This window comes from Vicia villosa, unplaced genomic scaffold (assembly GCF_029867415.1).
Source record: "Vicia villosa cultivar HV-30 ecotype Madison, WI unplaced genomic scaffold, Vvil1.0 ctg.000137F_1_1_3, whole genome shotgun sequence".
Taxonomy (NCBI): Eukaryota; Viridiplantae; Streptophyta; class Magnoliopsida; order Fabales; family Fabaceae; genus Vicia; species Vicia villosa.
In genome coordinates, this window is record NW_026705031.1 from 366,679 (window position 1) to 385,072 (window position 18,394).

The window sequence follows — 18,394 nt, forward strand, 5'->3', positions numbered from 1 at the left end:
GGATGCATAAATGAGAGAGAAAGGGAAGAAGAAGTTTGGAACAGGTTCCAAAGCGGTACATCAGAAGCACTAGAAGCACACAGAAGAAGAATGGGCCTTGACATTATCGTGACAGCTACAGTGTTCAAAAGCAAAATTTTCAAATCCAAGGTGCACAACCGGTTACTTAATAAGGAAATATAATTGGGTAGTTAAACAATGAGTGTATAATTTAAGCAATTGATTAGTCATGACACAAAGAGATAGTTAGATAATTAAGATAGGGGTAGAAAAAGACATGAATAGTATGAAAAGAGGGTATGTGGCAATTAGTAAGCAAAGGGTATGATTGGTTTTTCCAGAACATTAAAAATTCTTGTATGGTAGATAGTGTTTTCTAAATAAATATTATAATATTTACTAACACACATAAAAATATATTAAACATAAATTTATTTTTAATAATAAACATAAATTATATTATTTATATTTATAAACTACATTTAAAGTATTAATTTCAAAAAAAGTTAGTAAATATATATGTTTGCGAGAGGCTTTACCTCAAACAGCGTTATTTTTTTTGTCTGAGGTAAAGCCCCTGACTAAATCCCCTGACTACATACAACTTTTCTTGTAGTGTAATACCATATAAGAAAGGAATGAAACACATCTCAATTGAAGTTTTCACTATAGGTTTTCTTAACAATTATAGACACAAGCCACTCCTAAATCCTACCAAAACTTTCTAATTTCCTAGTCAACTGAGATAGAGTCTGTATTGAAAAACCATCAAATTTCAGTGCATTAACAGCAGAATCTTTTAATTTCTTCATTCTTTCCCGCATTCCCTTCCCTTCTTCCCCTTCCATCACACACTTAATCACCTTTGCAATTTCCTCCTTTTCCACAATCTCATCATCTTCAAATTTCAACCTTATTGCCACATTAAGACCATCACTCAACATAACAGCATTCATTGCTTGTTCTGCAAACAAAGGCCAAGCTACTATCGGCACCCCCTCTTGTATACTCTCCAAAATCGAATTCCAGCCACAATGACTTAAAAATCCACCAACTGAATTTTGCTTAAGTATTTCAACTTGAGGTGCCCATGATGACAAAATCAAACCTTTTTCTTTGGTTCTTTCCAAAAATCCATGTGGAAGAAATCTCAAAGGATCTTCATTTGTAGCTTCAAGATAAGCAGCATTAACTGAATCCCTTGGTGCTCTCACAACCCAAATGAATCTTTGACCACTCAACTCCAAACCAAAAGCTAGCTCATTGATTTGCCTCTGAGAGAGTCTTCCACCACTTCCAAAAGAAACATACAAAACAGAATTTTGTGGTTGGTTTTTCAACCATTTCAAACATTCAAACTCATCATCAACATCATTACTACTAGATGACCCTATTTGTGTAATGGGTCCCACAGGAAAAAAACTGATTTTTCCATGACCCTTTTGTTCCAATGCTTTTATAACACTTGATTCCAATTCAAAGAAGCTATTAAAGAGAATTCCATCAACAAAAAACAAACCTTTTGCACGTTGAAGAAACATTTTGTAAGCTTCACTTGACCTATTTTGTGTTGGTGTTGGAAGATCAATACCATTGATTGGTACACACCCTGGTAACTTTATAGGTTCTTGTAAATCTTTGTATTCATATGAAACCTCTTGATCAAGTTTTGGAAAGTGTAAAACAAGTGAAAGTGCAAAAGCTGAACAAGGGAAGTAAAGAAAAGACAGAGAATTGAACTCTTTTGCAAAATCTAGTGCTTCGAATGCAAAATAATCAGCAATTATGGCAACCAAAGGTGCTTTTGAAGTCAATGATTTTAAAGCTTGATGAATTGATGGTAGTGTAGCTTGTTTGTTGATTGGTGGAAGAAAGATTGAGTTTATGGTTGGTGGAATTGTTTCAAGATATGATTTTGATGAATCTGATAGTGACCCAAGTGAGGGAATGATGCAAGTGATGTGAAAGTTTGGGTGGTTTGTGACTAATCTTTTGGTGAATTCTACTATTGGGACTAAGTGGGTAAAACCAGGACTTGGAATAACAGCTATATGTGTTGTTTTTGACATTGTTTGGGTCACAAGTGATGTGAAAAGTTGTATCTGTTTTTTCTCTATTGAAGATTATAGTCATAGAGACATGTTTATATATAGGAAAGTAGTAGTCAACATGGTATGTAATTTAAGGATGTCATTAGAGGAAAAACTTGTATTCTCTTTGTTCAGTACTTTGACTGTTACATGAAACGTAATGAGGGTACATGCATGGTGACGTAAGTGCATATGCAACTAAACATTATTATCAACTATAATAATACTTTCTCTAAGAAAAAGCTATAAGCCATGTTTACTATAGTGGGGTCCTCGTGCCACTGTTTCTTGGTTGTTTGTGAAGTGGTTGCCTATGTTACTTTAGTTGGACATTATTATTGGTTTGACATTATGCTTATACTATCTACAATTTCAAAACAAAGTAGTTTATTGGTATGTTGATAGATTTAACAAGAGAAAATTGTAAGCCCCATAGCATAATTTTAAAAGAATGTGGGTGTTCTTGTGTAAACTTATACAGTGGATCATCAAATCAATGATGTAACTTTCATATTACTAGTTATGATATGTTAGTGTGGTGATTTAATCACTACATCTTCTTTTCGTACACTACTTCAAGTGAGAAGGGTTTGCTGGCTAAGACGTTTCCGTTGTAAAAGTAAGATAGGTTTGCTTGCAAAGACATTTAAAAGTAAGATAAGGTTTATGTGAATAGTGACCACTAGGAGTGAACCCCTTGTAAAGAGTGTCTAAACAGGTATATGCTCCTTATTGGTGCTACATAGTGTCGGGCTCTCTATTGTAGGGGTCTGAGCCATCTAATGTCAAAACCCACACTGACAAACAATGAGACCTATTCAACCATCCTTAAGAATTAGGTTGTCGTGATTTACATAAATTCTAAGTGAATCACTAACAATTTTGAAAATAAATAAATGATTTAAGTTCAATCTAATCTTATATGTCTGGACAAACACTCACAAAATTTATATCAATTGATATTCTCAAATAAATCAATCCAAATAGATTTTAGCTTTTGTTGTAGGAGTAGATGGACATACACCAGTAGATGGACATACACCGTTGAATAAAGTTTCTCCAAGTTTTGCAATTGAATTTAACTTTTGCAGGGGAAGCACTTCAAACGGCACTTTCTTCGACCAGAAACAATGCTGCAGATGCTAAGGCAAAACTGCTATACTGTGCATATGTAGAGCTTAGACGTCCTATATTCAAAGAGGACCACTCAGTTACTGGTGGAGAATTCGACGTACTTCCTCATTATAATGAAACAGGCGTGAGCTATATTTCCTCAAATCCTTTAGCAAAGATACCAATCAAGTTTTAAGACGATAAAGCATATCAAGTTTACGAGATTTTACATTGAAGTTGGAATAAATGACTAGATTATAATTAAACATACAACTTGATTATTATTTCAAGTCATAATTGTGATATATTGCAAGACAACAGTATAAAACTATATTTGTCTTTTTTATAAATCCTACATCAACATTGATTCTACTCTATAACTTAACAATTGGCATCACCACTCATATGCTATTGCTTAAGCCGTGTCTTACAAAAACTGAAGCTCTACAAAACTACACTTCTTGATTAATAAGATCAATGAAAAATGTATTATGGATGACAAAGTATTACATGTTGCATACCCAAAATGTGTTCTAATAAGCATATTATTGTTGAATTGAACTGCACATGAAACCTTCAACCTTACAAGGAACCAAACCTCGGTATATTATGATGACTGCTTCTCCACCAAGGACCCACGTCACCAAGTAATAGCACAAGCTGTGCCTGAGTATTTGGTTAGGACTCATCCATATTCCTACTCAAACAAAATTAGCTACTTTATGTCATAGTACACGAAAAGGTTATTTAGGAAATAAAACCATGAAATTTCACTATTCAATTCGCAAAAATAAGAATTAATCATTAACAGGAGAGAGTAGATGTAGGTTAAATAAGGTGAATGCATTTTTAAGACAAGGATATGTTAACTTTCGAATGCCATTTTCAATTTTTCATTTTTATTTATTACTTTGTATGTGTTGAAATGAAATTTAGTTATGGATTTTCTTTTTAGTTGTGGTAGAGACTAGAGTAGATGGAAGTTAAATAAGGTGAATACATTTTTGGAAAGGCTAAAAAGTAAAAACAATTATTTGAAATAATTCTGTATTTTCAAATATATTCAATCTATTTTTAAAATGCATTTTCAAAATCTCCCACAATATTTTCTCTAATATTTATTTTACTAGTGAAAATGAAATTAGAAAGCATCATAGTAAATTATTTACTTAATACAATATCTGAAATACTGAACTTTTATTTATCTCTAACGTCCAATCTCTCATGGGAGGTAAACAGTATTCTAAACTAAAGAAAGTGATCTTACATAACCCAGTTGCAGATATATTTTCTTTACATGAACTAAAAATCCTGCTTACTATATCCAAAAATAAATTTGCTTACTTATTCGGCGTGCGTGGACGTAACCCAAGTTTAGCTCTTAAATTGGCACCGGCGCCAATGAGATCATCCACCTATAAGCAATAACATTTAGTACGTGAGAATAAAATATCTGCGTAAAAAGAGATTGCATCTAGATCAGATGTTTTATTTTACTGCTAGTTCTCTTGACATCTACAGTAATAATAACTAAACAGTATTAAACTAATCATTTTCACATCATAAACCATTGTCAAGTATGAACAGTGAACAGTGAAATGCCTTATGATCTAGCTTCCAAATTCGATTTTGGCGTAACCATCGGTAGTATTGTGTATCATCCATCACAAACAGAAAAATAACGAATTATTAGTCATAATATTTTAGGTGTTGAAAAAGGGTTGAAATTACCTAGCCAACGATTACAAGGATTGTTATTAAACTCGGAGATGACTGGCAGGTATGATTAGTTCAACCGAAAACCAAACCTGACATCTAGTGTATCTAATCACTTATGCACAACCAATGATGATATCAGCAACTCAGCTTTAAAATTAGAAGACTCGACAACGCAACTCGCTAGAATTGATTGCTTCCAGTTGCACTTTGTATGTCTACGACTCTACGCACATTCACTTAGAACAACGCAGAATATTTAAGGATGGGCGCATATCACATCATGCACAACAGAGTAGGAGAAGATGGGAAATGTCACTTACTTTGCTATAAACTTCAAATTTGAAATTTTTGCATATCACACCCCTAATATGACTTGCAAGTTACAACAGTTACAACATTGCGTCGAGAAAAGCCAATGGGTGAGCATTTGAAATACAAAACACAATAGCAATTCTGTTGTTAGACAGGATTGAATTTGCATTCTTGGTGCTCCAAAAAAGTAAATCTTCCACTGCACACTACCACACCATAAAGGTGACCTTTTAACAGCTGAGATGAGGAAATGATCATGAGGGGATTGTTGTAACAGATCGGGTACGAAAGTAGGGTTCAGGGACCTTATAAAATGTTGATTAAAGTCAACCCCTTGCACATTGAAACTCAGCCCTTCACAAACACCTTGATATTTAACCCTCTCTCCATTTCCCACCTCTATGACATAGGGAGGAGTCTCCATCAACTGTATGCCCATTCTCTCTACCAGCCTAGCATCAATGAAATTACTAGTTGCCCCTGAATCAATGAGGGTTATCAACTTCTGTCCTTGTACAGTAGCCCAAACCTTGAAGGATTTATTAGAAGTGAACCCTTGTTTGCTCTGCAGTGACAATTGTAAGGTTTTGAGTTCTGTCACTAATTCCTCCACTGCCTCAGTTTGAGTACTAACTCCCCAATTGCCCTCTTCTTCCTCACTACTAATCTCACACAGCTTGAAACTCATATGCTTAAATTTGCATATGTGCTCCCGATTCCATTTGTCACCACACTTAAAGCACAATCCCTTCTTGCTCCTCTTCTCTAACTCAGCAGGATTCAATCTCCTTCCTTTGTGTCTCTCATTTGCTCCTCCACTGATCTTCTCACCATCCTTCTTAGAGCCACCTACTTCTATAGGATCTTTGATTTTCAGCAGTCCTCCTCTATCCTTCCACGAGCTCCCATTCTTTTGGCAAACTTCATTTTTTTCTTCAATTAATAATGCTCTATCCATGAGGTCAGATAAACCTTGACTCTCATAGAGCTTTAGTTCAACCTGAATCTCCTCCTTCAAACCATTCAAAAAAATGGAATCTAACATTATTCTTTCCTCTCTTCTTAAAGGAGCTACTAACCTCTCAAACTTCTCCATATACTCCACAACAGTCCCTTTTTGTTTCAAACTCAGCAGGGGGGCCATCGGGTTTTGCATCATACCCGGTTGAAATCTTCTCATCACCGCAATCTTAAATTCCTCCCAAGTCCTTAGTGGTGCTTGTTCTTCCCACCACTGATACCAATTCAAAGCTCTATCCTCCATAGCCAGTACCACTGCGTCTAGCTTGTCACGTACTTGTATCCCGTTCAAATGGAAGTATCTCTCTACGCGAACCAGCCAACCAAACGCGTCATCTCCCTTAAAGATTGGAATTTCCAATCTTCGTCTGTTTCCCAAAAACCTAGACCCATTTCCGCCACCGTGACGACGAGTTCTGGGTCGAAAATCTCGTGACACAGTGCTTCTCTCACTTCCTTCCTCATCGTCGTACTCGTGCTCGCTCCCATATCTATGTGTCCTTCGTGGTCGATCCTGAAGTAGTTGGCGTATCTGCTCCATTGTGACTTGGGGTTTCGCTTGTTGTTCCAGAACCAGCAGTCTGATTTGATCTAAGGTTCCTTCGAAATTGTTCATTCTCTCTTCAATCATGTCAACTCTGTTTTCCATGATGCTTCTAGTAATGACCATTCACTGTGTAATGAAACCAAGGCTCTGATACCAAATTGATAGGAACAATTTAATATCTAAATAGGGAAAATAGCAGAAACAGGATAATATAAGAAAAGACTGACTTTTATTTGAATTTCTCTAGAGTTCAAATGGGATCTAGGGTTACAAATAAAAGTAGAAATCTGTAGAAAAAATGCAGAAAAGATAGAAAGAAAAAGGAGGCTCTTAGAGAGGCCTAGTCTCTCCCATGTGGTATATCCACTACTAATTTCTGCGTACCCTAATGATTGCTGCAGCCAATCATTAAATACTGAAACCTAGGAATTATTCTCCACTCATCTACTGCCAGCTGGCAGGCCCATGTGCAGCACCCACTACAAAAGATTCTGCTCTCTCTCCTTGCCCTTTTGTCTTTTTCTCACATAACCTTACCATACCTATCAGTCTCTATGTCAGTCTCGAGGTAATTCAATTGCTCTTTACTGTTTTTAACATTGTTCTTGTGAGGAGCTAGACTCCATTCCATTCTTTTCATTATCAGTCTTAATATACTTATCATACTATACTCTGCATTTGGCAAGAGTATCCATCCTAAACTTAGTCTTGATTATATGTTCTTTCTGATTTCTATCAAAGTTCTTCAAGATTGGATTCGGCTCCATGGAAGTGTAAGGTACAAGTTACAACAGAACAAGTCACTGGTAAAAGGTGGATGGAATGGATATCAAAATTAAGACCACCATTAAAGCCATTGAAGAACAATGCAATTGGTGTTGTATTTTCGTTGATAACTTGAATGGCATATAGAAGCAAATCTTCTTACCAATCATGAGAATCCAATGAACCGCAGATAAACAAAAACCCATATCAGAATCGACTCTCACTTTCTATAATTCCCTTAGGACATAACATAAATTCATGCATTACATAATATATAACTCCACAAAAACTACATTCTCGTCCAATCCTATTTGATTGCAAACCCCATTCATGAAAATCATCTTCCAAGTCCAACTTTCTGATACCGCTAGAAACCCACTTTTCAATTCACATTATCATACAAACCCATCCCTTTTCCTCGATACTAAACACCTTAGGTATCAGTATCAAACAATACATGTGATTCATATCTCAATTCGATACAAAATTAACTCGACTGATACAAATTCCTAGTGGATATCTATCTATTTTGGATATGAATTTTACATTAAATCCCAATCCATTATGTTGAATCCCAGTCCATTCCAAAAAATCACTACCTAAACTTAGGAGAGTCACTTTTTTGTCAATTTGTATTATCAGCCTTATTTTTTGTCATTCTATTCATGACTATCAGCCTACAGTTTATCTAATGTCCCTAGTTGTTTGGATAAAACTATCATATTTTTATTAGTAATGCATCTTAACCTAAGATTCAAAATAAGATTCAATTCATGATTATGAAAATAGTCCCTTCTATTCACATATGAAAAAAGCCGGTGTCAGAACACCAAACCTGACACAAGACACAAAACTGCAATTACTAGTGTCTGACGTGTGAGTGTGGTGTCCCTGCTTTATAGAACAAAACACATTCATCCTTTTAAATTTAGGACATAGTTCACATTAATCTAAATTCCCAATGCACCTCTTTCACTCAATCAGATAAAACCCTAAAATCACATTCCATTTCATTGCAAAACTTGCATCACAAAAAAGCTATATAAACAGGCAATAACAAGCAAGAAGTAAAAAAAAGAGATTATTACCCCATGGATGCCATTAGATTGAAGAATGAAGATAGAAGCGGAAGCAGCGCTACCTATGAAGAGAGAAGCAACAGTGAAAGCTTTCAAAGGCATGAGGCACGAATCCCCTGGGTAGCCCTTAAGGTATGAACGCACACCCCATCCCATTTGACCAGCACTCGCTACCGCCCACAGCCAATGAATCCCAACGCCGCTGCTTCCGGTTGCTTCCTCCATCGCCAATCAGGGCTTCTGTTTAGAATTCCTTTGGAGTAAAGTTTTTAATCTGTTGTTTGAAATTGGCGAAATTGATTTTTATTTTTAATTTTATTTTGACAAATTTTTTATTTAGAAATAAAGTAAACTATCTATTATATCTATTATAAATATATAAAAATTATAATACCTGGAAATTATATCTTTAATATATCTTTAATATATTAAAACAGAATACATGTTTAGGCGCCAACTTTAAACCAAAATCCCGCCTAAATACGTGCATCGCACGGGGTAAAGTACTAGTCTATTATAAAGTAAACTATTTACATAATACTTAATTTATAAACTATTTACATAATACTTGATTTATAAACTATTTACATAATCGGTGATTTATATTGATTTGGCAATCCAATAATTGTTGTTTTTTTTTAATTCTATAAATTAAATAAATCAATTTGACATTAATTGGTTTGAGTACCAAGTCTACCCTATTTCAATGCGTACTATTAATTTCATTTCATTAATTTCATTCCAATAATCCACCTAATTAACTGATTACATAATCATTATTTTTTTCTAAATCCTACAATTTAATAGTATTTAGACTCGTGCGAGGCACGGGTAAATATTTTCTAAGTAAAAAAAATTTTTAAAACACTTATAATTTATAAATTTTACTTATAATTTTTTTTAAATAAGATTAAGATTAAACTAAAAAAACTGATACAAAAGGAGGGGGGACATCGACCAAAACCCTCTCAATGCGACATAAACCTAAAGAATGGCAAACCCAGCTTATTCTTTACAAAATCTTCCCTCAAAAAACTATGAATGCTACTATAATTAGTGTAATCATTAATCGTTAGACCTATATTCGCTAGAGAATCTGCATAACTATTACCTTCTCTAAAAATATGAGAAGCCACAAAAGACATACTTGTCGTAATATTCACATAATTAATCCATCTTGTATGGATTTGCCAAGGAACCACGAACGGCGAAGAGAAAGCACGCACCACCGCTAAAGAATCAGTTTCAAGTCAAATCTTACTCCAACCTTTCTCATGGGCGAACTCAATAGCTAACATAGCACCGGTGAGTTCGGCGATGAGCGAGTTAGAAATACCAATAAAAGAAGCGAAGGCACCCATGAATCTACCATCAGAATCTCTAGCAATACCGCCACAAGCGGAGGGGCCCGGATTACCTTGAGAAGCACCATCACAATTAATTTTAACCCAATGACGCGAAGGGGGCTTCCAAATTACTTCCACAATCTTAGGGGCAGCAGGGGGATGAATAGTGACTTTAAACATCTTTAACACCTCAAACTCTTGTATGTTGATGAAAGATGGGATTTTAAAGGCATTACCTGCTAAACAACAGACCGAGACAATTCCCGTAATAGAAGAGTCCGTAGCGATGCTTCGATCCTTAAATCTAAAACTGTTACGCGCTACCCAAACAACATTAAACACATGAATAATAGCCATTTGCAGCAGCATCTTACAGCTAGCATGCCATTGCCGGTTACACATATTCCAAATATCCTCCCAAGAGGAAATTCTCATACTGCACTTGAAAACAGTCACCAGCCAGCGCCATATATTAGCCGCATAAGCACAGTAAAAAAAAGATGAGAAGAACTTTCTTCAGCCCCATTACAAAGGCTGCACTTAGAAGGAAAACCAAAAGACCGCCGCTTTAATTGATCGTCGGTGGAAATCTTATTAAGCAGAATTCTCCAAACCAGAAAAGATTTGGAAGGCGGAATAAATTTGGACCAAATCAACTTCCACCAATTGAAACTATTACCTGGGCATCTCCTGAAATCATAAGCATCTTTGAGTGTGAGTAGCCCCGACGCCGTGTGATTCCAAATCCGTTTATCCGGCCGTAAATCAAAAGGAATGTGACAATTAATAACTCTGACTTGAACAGCCATTGGAAGACCGGGGCTGCTACTGAAATTCCAAATAGAACCCGTGATGAAGGAGCTAACACGAAGATCTTCCGGCAAGGGATTGCTGCCCATCATAGAAAACAGCGGGTCACCACACCACGAATCAAACCAGAAACGAATTGATTCGCCGTTACCAAGCAGCCAAGACGAGTTATCGGTTATAGTAGAGATATCCGCTTTAACACTCGACCAAATCGAAGAATGAATATGATAATTGATGAAGTTATTACCTCTCATAACCCGCTTCCTTATGAGAATGGCCTAGTGATCGTCAGAAGAGATAAAGTCTCAAGCAAGCTTTAAATTAGTCGCCGCATTAAGATCAAGGAGAGATCTTATGCCAAGACCACCTTCGGAATAAGGCTTGCAAATATTTTTCCAAGCTACCGTGACTGTTTTGCAAACAGACACATCCCCAGTCCAAATGAAATTCCGGTCAGCTCGCTCAATTCTTCTCAATAACGAAACCAGCCAAGAATAGATGGACATTAAGTGGATTAGCATGCTTTGAATGGAGGACTTGACCAGCTCCACTCTATCGGCGAAGGATAAGAGAGAACCCTTCCAAGAAGCAAGCTTGAGGATAACTTTGTCCGCGATAGGAAGAAGAAACTTCGCACAGGGCTTCCCTTTAAAGATTGGGACGCCGAGGTAGTTAAAAGAATTGGTACCAACCTTGAAACCCGTCAACAAAGACAGAATATTCAGTCGAGAATTTGTCATAGCCCCTCCATAAATAAAAGACTTCCCAAGGTTCACTACTTGACCGGACACTTTTGCGTAAGAATCAAAAGCTGCCACCAGCCTGTGCATATTACCAATACTTCCCTTGCAAAAAATCAGAACGTCGTCCGCATAAAGGATGTGCGAAGGAACCCGACTCGAGTTGATACCTTTAATTAAAGAGAGCTTACCCGAGTCCACCAAAGAACCAATGAGCCTGTTGAGAACGTCTTCCGCCAAACAGAAGACGAGAGGGGATAGAGGATCTCCTTGACGGACCCCTCGGGTGCAGTTGAAAAAGCCTTTAAGAGAACCATTGACCGAGATGGAGATCTAGGCAAAATGAAGGATACTGTGAATCCACTGGCAGAATTTAACATTAAAACCGAATTTCTTCAGAACGTAAAGCAGAAAGGGCCAATTCAGAGTATCAAAAGCTTTCTTTATGTCCACTTTGAGAGCCACATTACCACACCAAGAATTAGAATCCAGCAAGTTGTAAGCCTCTGAAGCTAACACAATGCAATCCCTAATTTTCCGCCCTTGAATGAACCCACACTGCTCTATAGAAACCAACCGCGGCATGATCACCGCAAGCCTAGTCGCGATGATTTTAGAAATAATCTTGAACTTGAAGTTAGATAAAGCAATGGGACGAAACATTTCCAAGGAGTCCGCATTGTCCGTCTTGGGAATAAGGACAAGAACATTAGAATTAAAACCTTGAGGAAGCCACCCCGTTATGAAAAATTGAATCACGGCATCCGAAACCTCCTTCTTGATGATCTCCCAGAAGGATTGATAAAAAGAAGCACCGAAACCGTCCGGACCCAGAGCTCAGTCACTATTAAGAGAAAAAATAGTTTCTTTAATTTCACCCAAAGAGGGGATCAACGTGAGCAATGAGTTCATTTCATCTGTCACCAGACCCGGAATGGTAGAGTCCACCAATGAAAAATCCTGCAAAATAGAAGCATTAGATGCAAACAGATTTTTAAAATAATCTATAGTGTGCCCTGCTATTTGGTTCAGGTCCGACAGAGTATCATTCCCATTCCTAAGAATCGAAATGGGCTTGAAAGCATTACAAATTTTGGCCATCCGGTGAAAAAAAGCAGTGTTCCTATCTCCCTCAAGGTGCCACTTTATCCTGGATTTTTCTTTCCAAAAACAATCTTCAATATCCAAAGCCCGAGATAATTTGTCTTGAGCATCCTTTTCCATCCTGTTAAAATCACCATCCGCTCCCGAACGGTTTTCTTGAAGGATTTTAAGCTCTGCTTCAGCCTTCTGAACATTAAGAGTGATGTTTCTGAAGCAAGAAATATTCCAAATCTTAAGCTCTTTCTTCAGCATTTGGAGTTTTTTACCAAGGACCACAAGCGGGCACCCCCACACTTTCTGCTTCTAACAGTCTGTAACCAGTGAACTGCAATCTTTGTGAAGCATCCAGGCTTTGAGGAACCGAAACTGCGAAACCACTTTAGAGACGCTAATTGAAAAATCAAGAAGAATAGGATGGTGGTCAGATCAAATTTTGGCTAAAGTACAGACAGAGGTGTTAGAGCAGAGAGCCAACCAGTTGTGATTAACAATCACACGATCTAAACGTCTCTCAATGGTGTAAGGCTGCTCCCTCTTATTGGACCAAGTAAAAAGAGCCCCTTTAGTGGGAACATGAAAAAGCTGATTAGAATTTGTCCACAGTTGAAAGTCTTTAATAGGACCAAGCGCTGGAGCCAATCTCCCACTATGCTCATGAGCACCGAGAATAGCATTGAAGTCACCTAAAAACGTCCAAGGCAAATCATGCCTAGCCTGAAGATCTCCAAGCGCCGCCCATAATTCCTTCCTTTTGAACAAATTAGTGGAGGCATAAACTGCAGCAGAGGCAAGAATATTGTTATCAAGGACAAAAGAAAAAGCAACAAACTGATCCGAAACTTCTAGGAAGCACCAGAGAGATGGCAGCGAAGAAAGAGTAACATCAAATAACTTATAACCCAATCTGTGAAACCAGTTAGTAGGCATGTTGACGAAATCCGTTTTTGGCTCTGCAATAAACAGAAAACAATGGTTGTGACAACGAATTAATATCTTCAGAGCTAATCTTGATGGGGGATTAGCTATGCCCCTTATGTTCCAGAAGAGGCTCATCATAAGGTAAGGTTCTTTAGGCCTGCTTGGGACCTTGTACCATATTTCTGATTAGGATTCGGATGCTTCTGCTTCTTCTTTAAATTAGATAGAGCTTTAGAGAAAGTGCCACCACCACTATTTTGAGCTACCTCCTGAGATTCTGCAACTGCCTCCACTGCAGCAAGAGTGTCCCAGGAATTCCTTAGAAAAAAGCTATCCCCTGAATCAACATCCACCGCTGCTATAACTTTCTTACCCGTAGCAGATATAAACTCCGATTGAGAAGACTCATTTTCTTCCTCCGACCGAGAAGACTCATTTTACTTATAATAAGATTACTATTGTATAGATCAAATGTTATTGTTATTTATAGTATACATAAAAAAGTTTATTTAACTAAATTTTTTTGTAAATTATAAAATAATTTGGGCATTTCTAATTTATTAATAATTTGTGCAAGTTTTTATAAAAAATTAACTCGTTAAATAAAAAATACCACAAAAACATATAGAATTATTTAGTTTATTAATAATTTAATCATATAAAAATTACCCAAGGTAAATCATATTATAATTTTTTTAAAAATAATTAGAAATATATTGATATAAATAATTTTGATTAATTAGTTCTTTGGAAAATTTGTCATTTATCAATCAATTAGAGTGCTTACTATTTTAAAAACTATTATTTATAGTAATATTACTATAATTATATTTAATTCATATTTGATTTTTGAATATGCTATTTCCTAACTATTATATTTTTTATTGTTAATATAATCAAATATTTGTTACTTACATTTCTATTTGTTGTACCAATTAAAGCCGATTAACGTCTTTCATTCAAAATTGAATTGACACATTTAAACTTTCAATAAAAATTTAATTTTTCACTCAGCTCTATGCATAGAGAACTCAAAAGACACGTTGAAAAATCGAGAATTGCTATATTATTATTATTATTATTATTATTATTATTAAGTAAATATTGAAGATAATAAAAATCAATTTTTTTAAAGAATCTTTAATTCATTTTTATTATATAAAATTAAAAAAGTATATGAAAAAGTATTTGGAAGTTACTTTATTATTATTATAAAATAAATATGGAAGTTTATAAAAACAGTTTTAAATTTAATAACCTTATAAAAACTATTAAAAGAATTAAATCTTAAAAAAATATTTTATTTAAGTTATTTGTGACACTAAATAAATAAAATATATTAAATTTTTGAGAGATTAATTATACAAAATTAAAAAAATAATTGTATCACCAATATACTTATCGCGTTTATGAAAATATAAGTAACTTATTCCAGTTTATAAATATAATTGTATAAATAATAGACTTTTCGCATTTATAAAAATAATTGTATCAACAATAGCTTTTTTTCGTTTATAAATTTTTTTGTAACTTATTCCCGTTTATAAAAATAATTAGTAGATTTTTCTTGTTTATAAAAATATTTGCAATTAATTTATTCCCGTTTATTAAATACATAATAAATATGAAGTAATTAATTAAATCACCTAAATAAACATCTAGAAATAGAGTAATTGATAGACAAAGTTAATTGAGGAGCTATTATATAGAAATTGAGTAATTGATAGAGGAGCTATTATCATATGAATATCATTTAGATTCGATCCTTTTGATTTAAGATGAGTAAGGAAGTGTAATAAATTTTTTGATATACATTTATGTATAGTAATTCAAATTTTTATTGAATATTAAAAATATGTGATATAATTTAATTTAATTACCTAAATAAACATATATGAAATAGATTAATTGATAGAGAGATAGTTGATAGAATTGTTCTTATCATGTATATTCGATTTTTTTTTATTTAAGATGAGAAAGGAACTCATTAGTTTGGGTTGTATTCTGAATACTCATTTCATCAGTAAGAATATCATTCAGTTGATAAGACTTCAATTTTTCATCCAGACATCAAATTTACATTGTCCATTCCACTCCACTAATAAGAGAAAAAAAAAACATGTAATAGTCAGACATAAATATGATAAAATAGTAATATTAAATAGAAAAAGATATAACATTACTAAAATAATATTGTTACTTTTCTCCTTTATCTTGGTAATTAGCTTCATATGTTTTCCCAAGTAATGCATTAAATGGTTTGAAGATTCTTCCTTCTGTTGAAGAATAGGCAGATACAACAAAAGCGGCGAAGTAGAGAATTCTCATGAGGCTGGTACCCGTGCATGGCACCTTCAATTGTTTAAAAGACTGGGAAGAACACGCTAATATGATATTATTGAAAGGGTTAACAGGTGTAAAAAAACAATAAAAATTATGAAACATTTTTCTTATATTATATTGAAACACTAATATTTTCGATTCTGAAACAGGGGAAATTGTTGCGTTAATAGTGAAAATTGAAGAGAATGCTAATGAATTCTCCTATTAACACTGCAAAAACAACACTTTCTAAATATCTGTATGTTTCAACAATAAAGATTTGGACAATTTGTAAAGAACGATATTTTATCATCCACACAACTAATCCAGTCCTCAACAAAAGGTTACAAAATACAAAACATTTCATTCACCTAACATTTCATTGTGACCCTAACCCCAAATATAATTAACAAATCAATAATTGAATCATCTAAACCCTAAGCAATTAGTAATTCTAACAACACATGCATAAACAAAAGCAACAACTGAAACAAAAATTTCTCATTCAATCAAAATTGAAATTACAAATAAACATGACCTAAATCGGTCGATTCGATGGCATAAGATTACTGAAGAACACAAGAAAGTGGAAAACGAAAAAACTTGCTGATTGGGCCTGTGATTTTGAGACCTTTGGCTCTGGCTTCAATTTGAGAGCCTTTAGATTTCTGATTCTTTTCAGTGTTAGCTTCTGCATTTCAGTGTTATGCTTATGCGCTTCTTCTTTGGCTTCATTCTTGATGTGTATATGTAGCATGCAACATAGATATGGTGAAGAAAAAGGGATAACAGTTGTGTTAGGGTTTGTGTAGAAAAGAGAAGAGAGAGAGAGAGAGAGAGAGAGAGAGAGAGAGAGAGAGAGAGAGAGAGAGAGAGAGAGAGAGAGAGAGAGAAGCGTGGGAAGGGGAATGAAAAAGTGTCTAAAAGAGAAGAAAGAAAATAGATAGAAAAAGAGTTAGGGAGATGGATAAAATGTTAGCCGATTTACTAAAAAATATTATAATATTAGAAATTGATAAAAGAACTTGAGACAAATATGATATAAAAATACATAGATTTTTTATAAAAAATATAAATTTATCATTCTTTTTAAATTTCTACAATTATTTATTATCATTTTATTTATTTACTACACATAAAAGTTTTAGCACCACATCATAAGTATATTTTGCCTCTTTAAAAAATGTAAAAAATAATTTATTTGAGCTTTTATTTATAAAAATATACGTAATATATTAAATATAATTAAAATATAATAAATGATATTAAAATTTTAATTTACTAAATGTTAGTGTTTTTTATGATAAAACTGTTAGCAGTTATACTAAAAAATGCTATAATATTAGAGATAGATAAAAGAATATGAGAAAAATATGAAATAAAATATGTAAGTTTTTTTTTTAAATATGTGAAATATGCAAATTATGCTTCCCAGTATTTTGGTAAAACTTTAAATAAATTCGCTATCTAATCATTATATATGTCTTTTATTAAATAAAATACTTTATGTCTATTAAATTGTATATATTTTTTTCAAAAATAAAATAAAATAGACTTGAAAAATATTAGCTTTTTTTATGATAAAATGTTAAAATTTATACTAAAAAAATATATAAATATTTTTTTCAAAAAAATATCACATACATGATGTAAAATTATATATGATATCATAATCTAATAAAAAAAAGAAAATTAACTTATCCTATAAATATAAAAATTTAAATTTTATTTTATATAAATAACAAATATTTTTAAAGAATTCATCTTCATTTTCTTTAAAAGTAAGGCTTCATCTTATTGGTGGCATTATTATCATTATAAATGTCACATGATATTATATTTCATATGAATACTTATTATATATACATTAGTACAAAATTGTAAATTTAAATTTTTAGAATTAACTCATCTGAATATCTAAAATAGGTTTATTAAATTTGTAGAATTAACTAATATGAATTCAACTAAGATTTATTAACTCATCTGGATTCACGCGTAGATGTGAACGTATCTATGAGATACCAGAGGTAGATTGTTCATTTTAATGTTCATCTTTTAAATTTTTCTTTTGCTAGTGTTTTATATAACTGAAGTTAGAGATTCGAATGTAGGATTTATTATAATCACATATCAATGTTTAAAACTTGGTGTATATTATTAGTCTCTGTTTGTGACTATGTGAATGTTGTCCAATTGAAGAATGAATTCAAACTTTATAAATGATGGTTTGATAGACGTGTAATATGAATCTCAACAGGACCCGTGCAATAGCTCGGGTATCTTACCAGTTGTATTAAAGAATTTAATCGATACAGTATGTATTTTGCATTTACATTGGATTTTGTTTGCTCATCCTACCGTTTAGGTTCTCACGCAGCATGTGCGTTTCTAAAAATACCCTTGTTTCTTAATGTGTATTTTCGAAAGCACTTTTTTATTTAATGTTAATTTGTTCCGTAGGTGCATCTATGAAACCTTTTTTAACATTATTTAAACGGTCTCGTAGATG

The 18,394-nt window shown here is 33.8% G+C and overlaps 2 protein-coding genes across 2 annotated transcripts; both read right to left on the bottom strand.

Annotated features, from left to right (window-relative positions):
* Positions 1–383: 383 nt before the first annotated feature.
* Positions 384–2,386, bottom strand: LOC131624564 (hydroquinone glucosyltransferase-like). The gene has a single exon (XM_058895513.1). It carries the CDS (start codon positions 2,067–2,069, stop codon positions 705–707), a length of 1,365 nt encoding a protein of 454 aa, XP_058751496.1. The 5' UTR covers positions 2,070–2,386; the 3' UTR covers positions 384–704.
* A 1,078-nt stretch (positions 2,387–3,464) lies between these two features.
* On the bottom strand, positions 3,465–8,929 carry LOC131624565 (uncharacterized). The gene is made up of 3 exons (XM_058895514.1): positions 8,655–8,929; positions 4,548–4,618; positions 3,465–3,900 (listed from the first exon to the last, which is right to left on the bottom strand). The coding sequence occupies exons 1-3, from the start codon at positions 8,868–8,870 to the stop codon at positions 3,882–3,884; spliced, it is 306 nt and encodes a 101-aa protein (XP_058751497.1). The 5' UTR covers positions 8,871–8,929; the 3' UTR covers positions 3,465–3,881.
* Positions 8,930–18,394: the final 9,465 nt, after the last annotated feature.

What these genes read in the sequence shown, in the direction of transcription:
- LOC131624564 (XM_058895513.1), bottom strand. Translation starts at nt 2,069, where the DNA reads ATGTCAAAAACAACACATATAGCTGTTATTCCAAGTCCTGGTTTTACC.
- LOC131624565 (XM_058895514.1), bottom strand. Translation starts at nt 8,870, where the DNA reads ATGGAGGAAGCAACCGGAAGCAGCGGCGTTGGGATTCATTGGCTGTGG. An exon ending in AATCTAATGGCATCCATGGG is followed by an intron (nt 4,619 to 8,654) that starts GTAATAATCTCT and finishes TATTGCTTATAG; the next exon opens with GTGGATGATCTCATTGGCGC.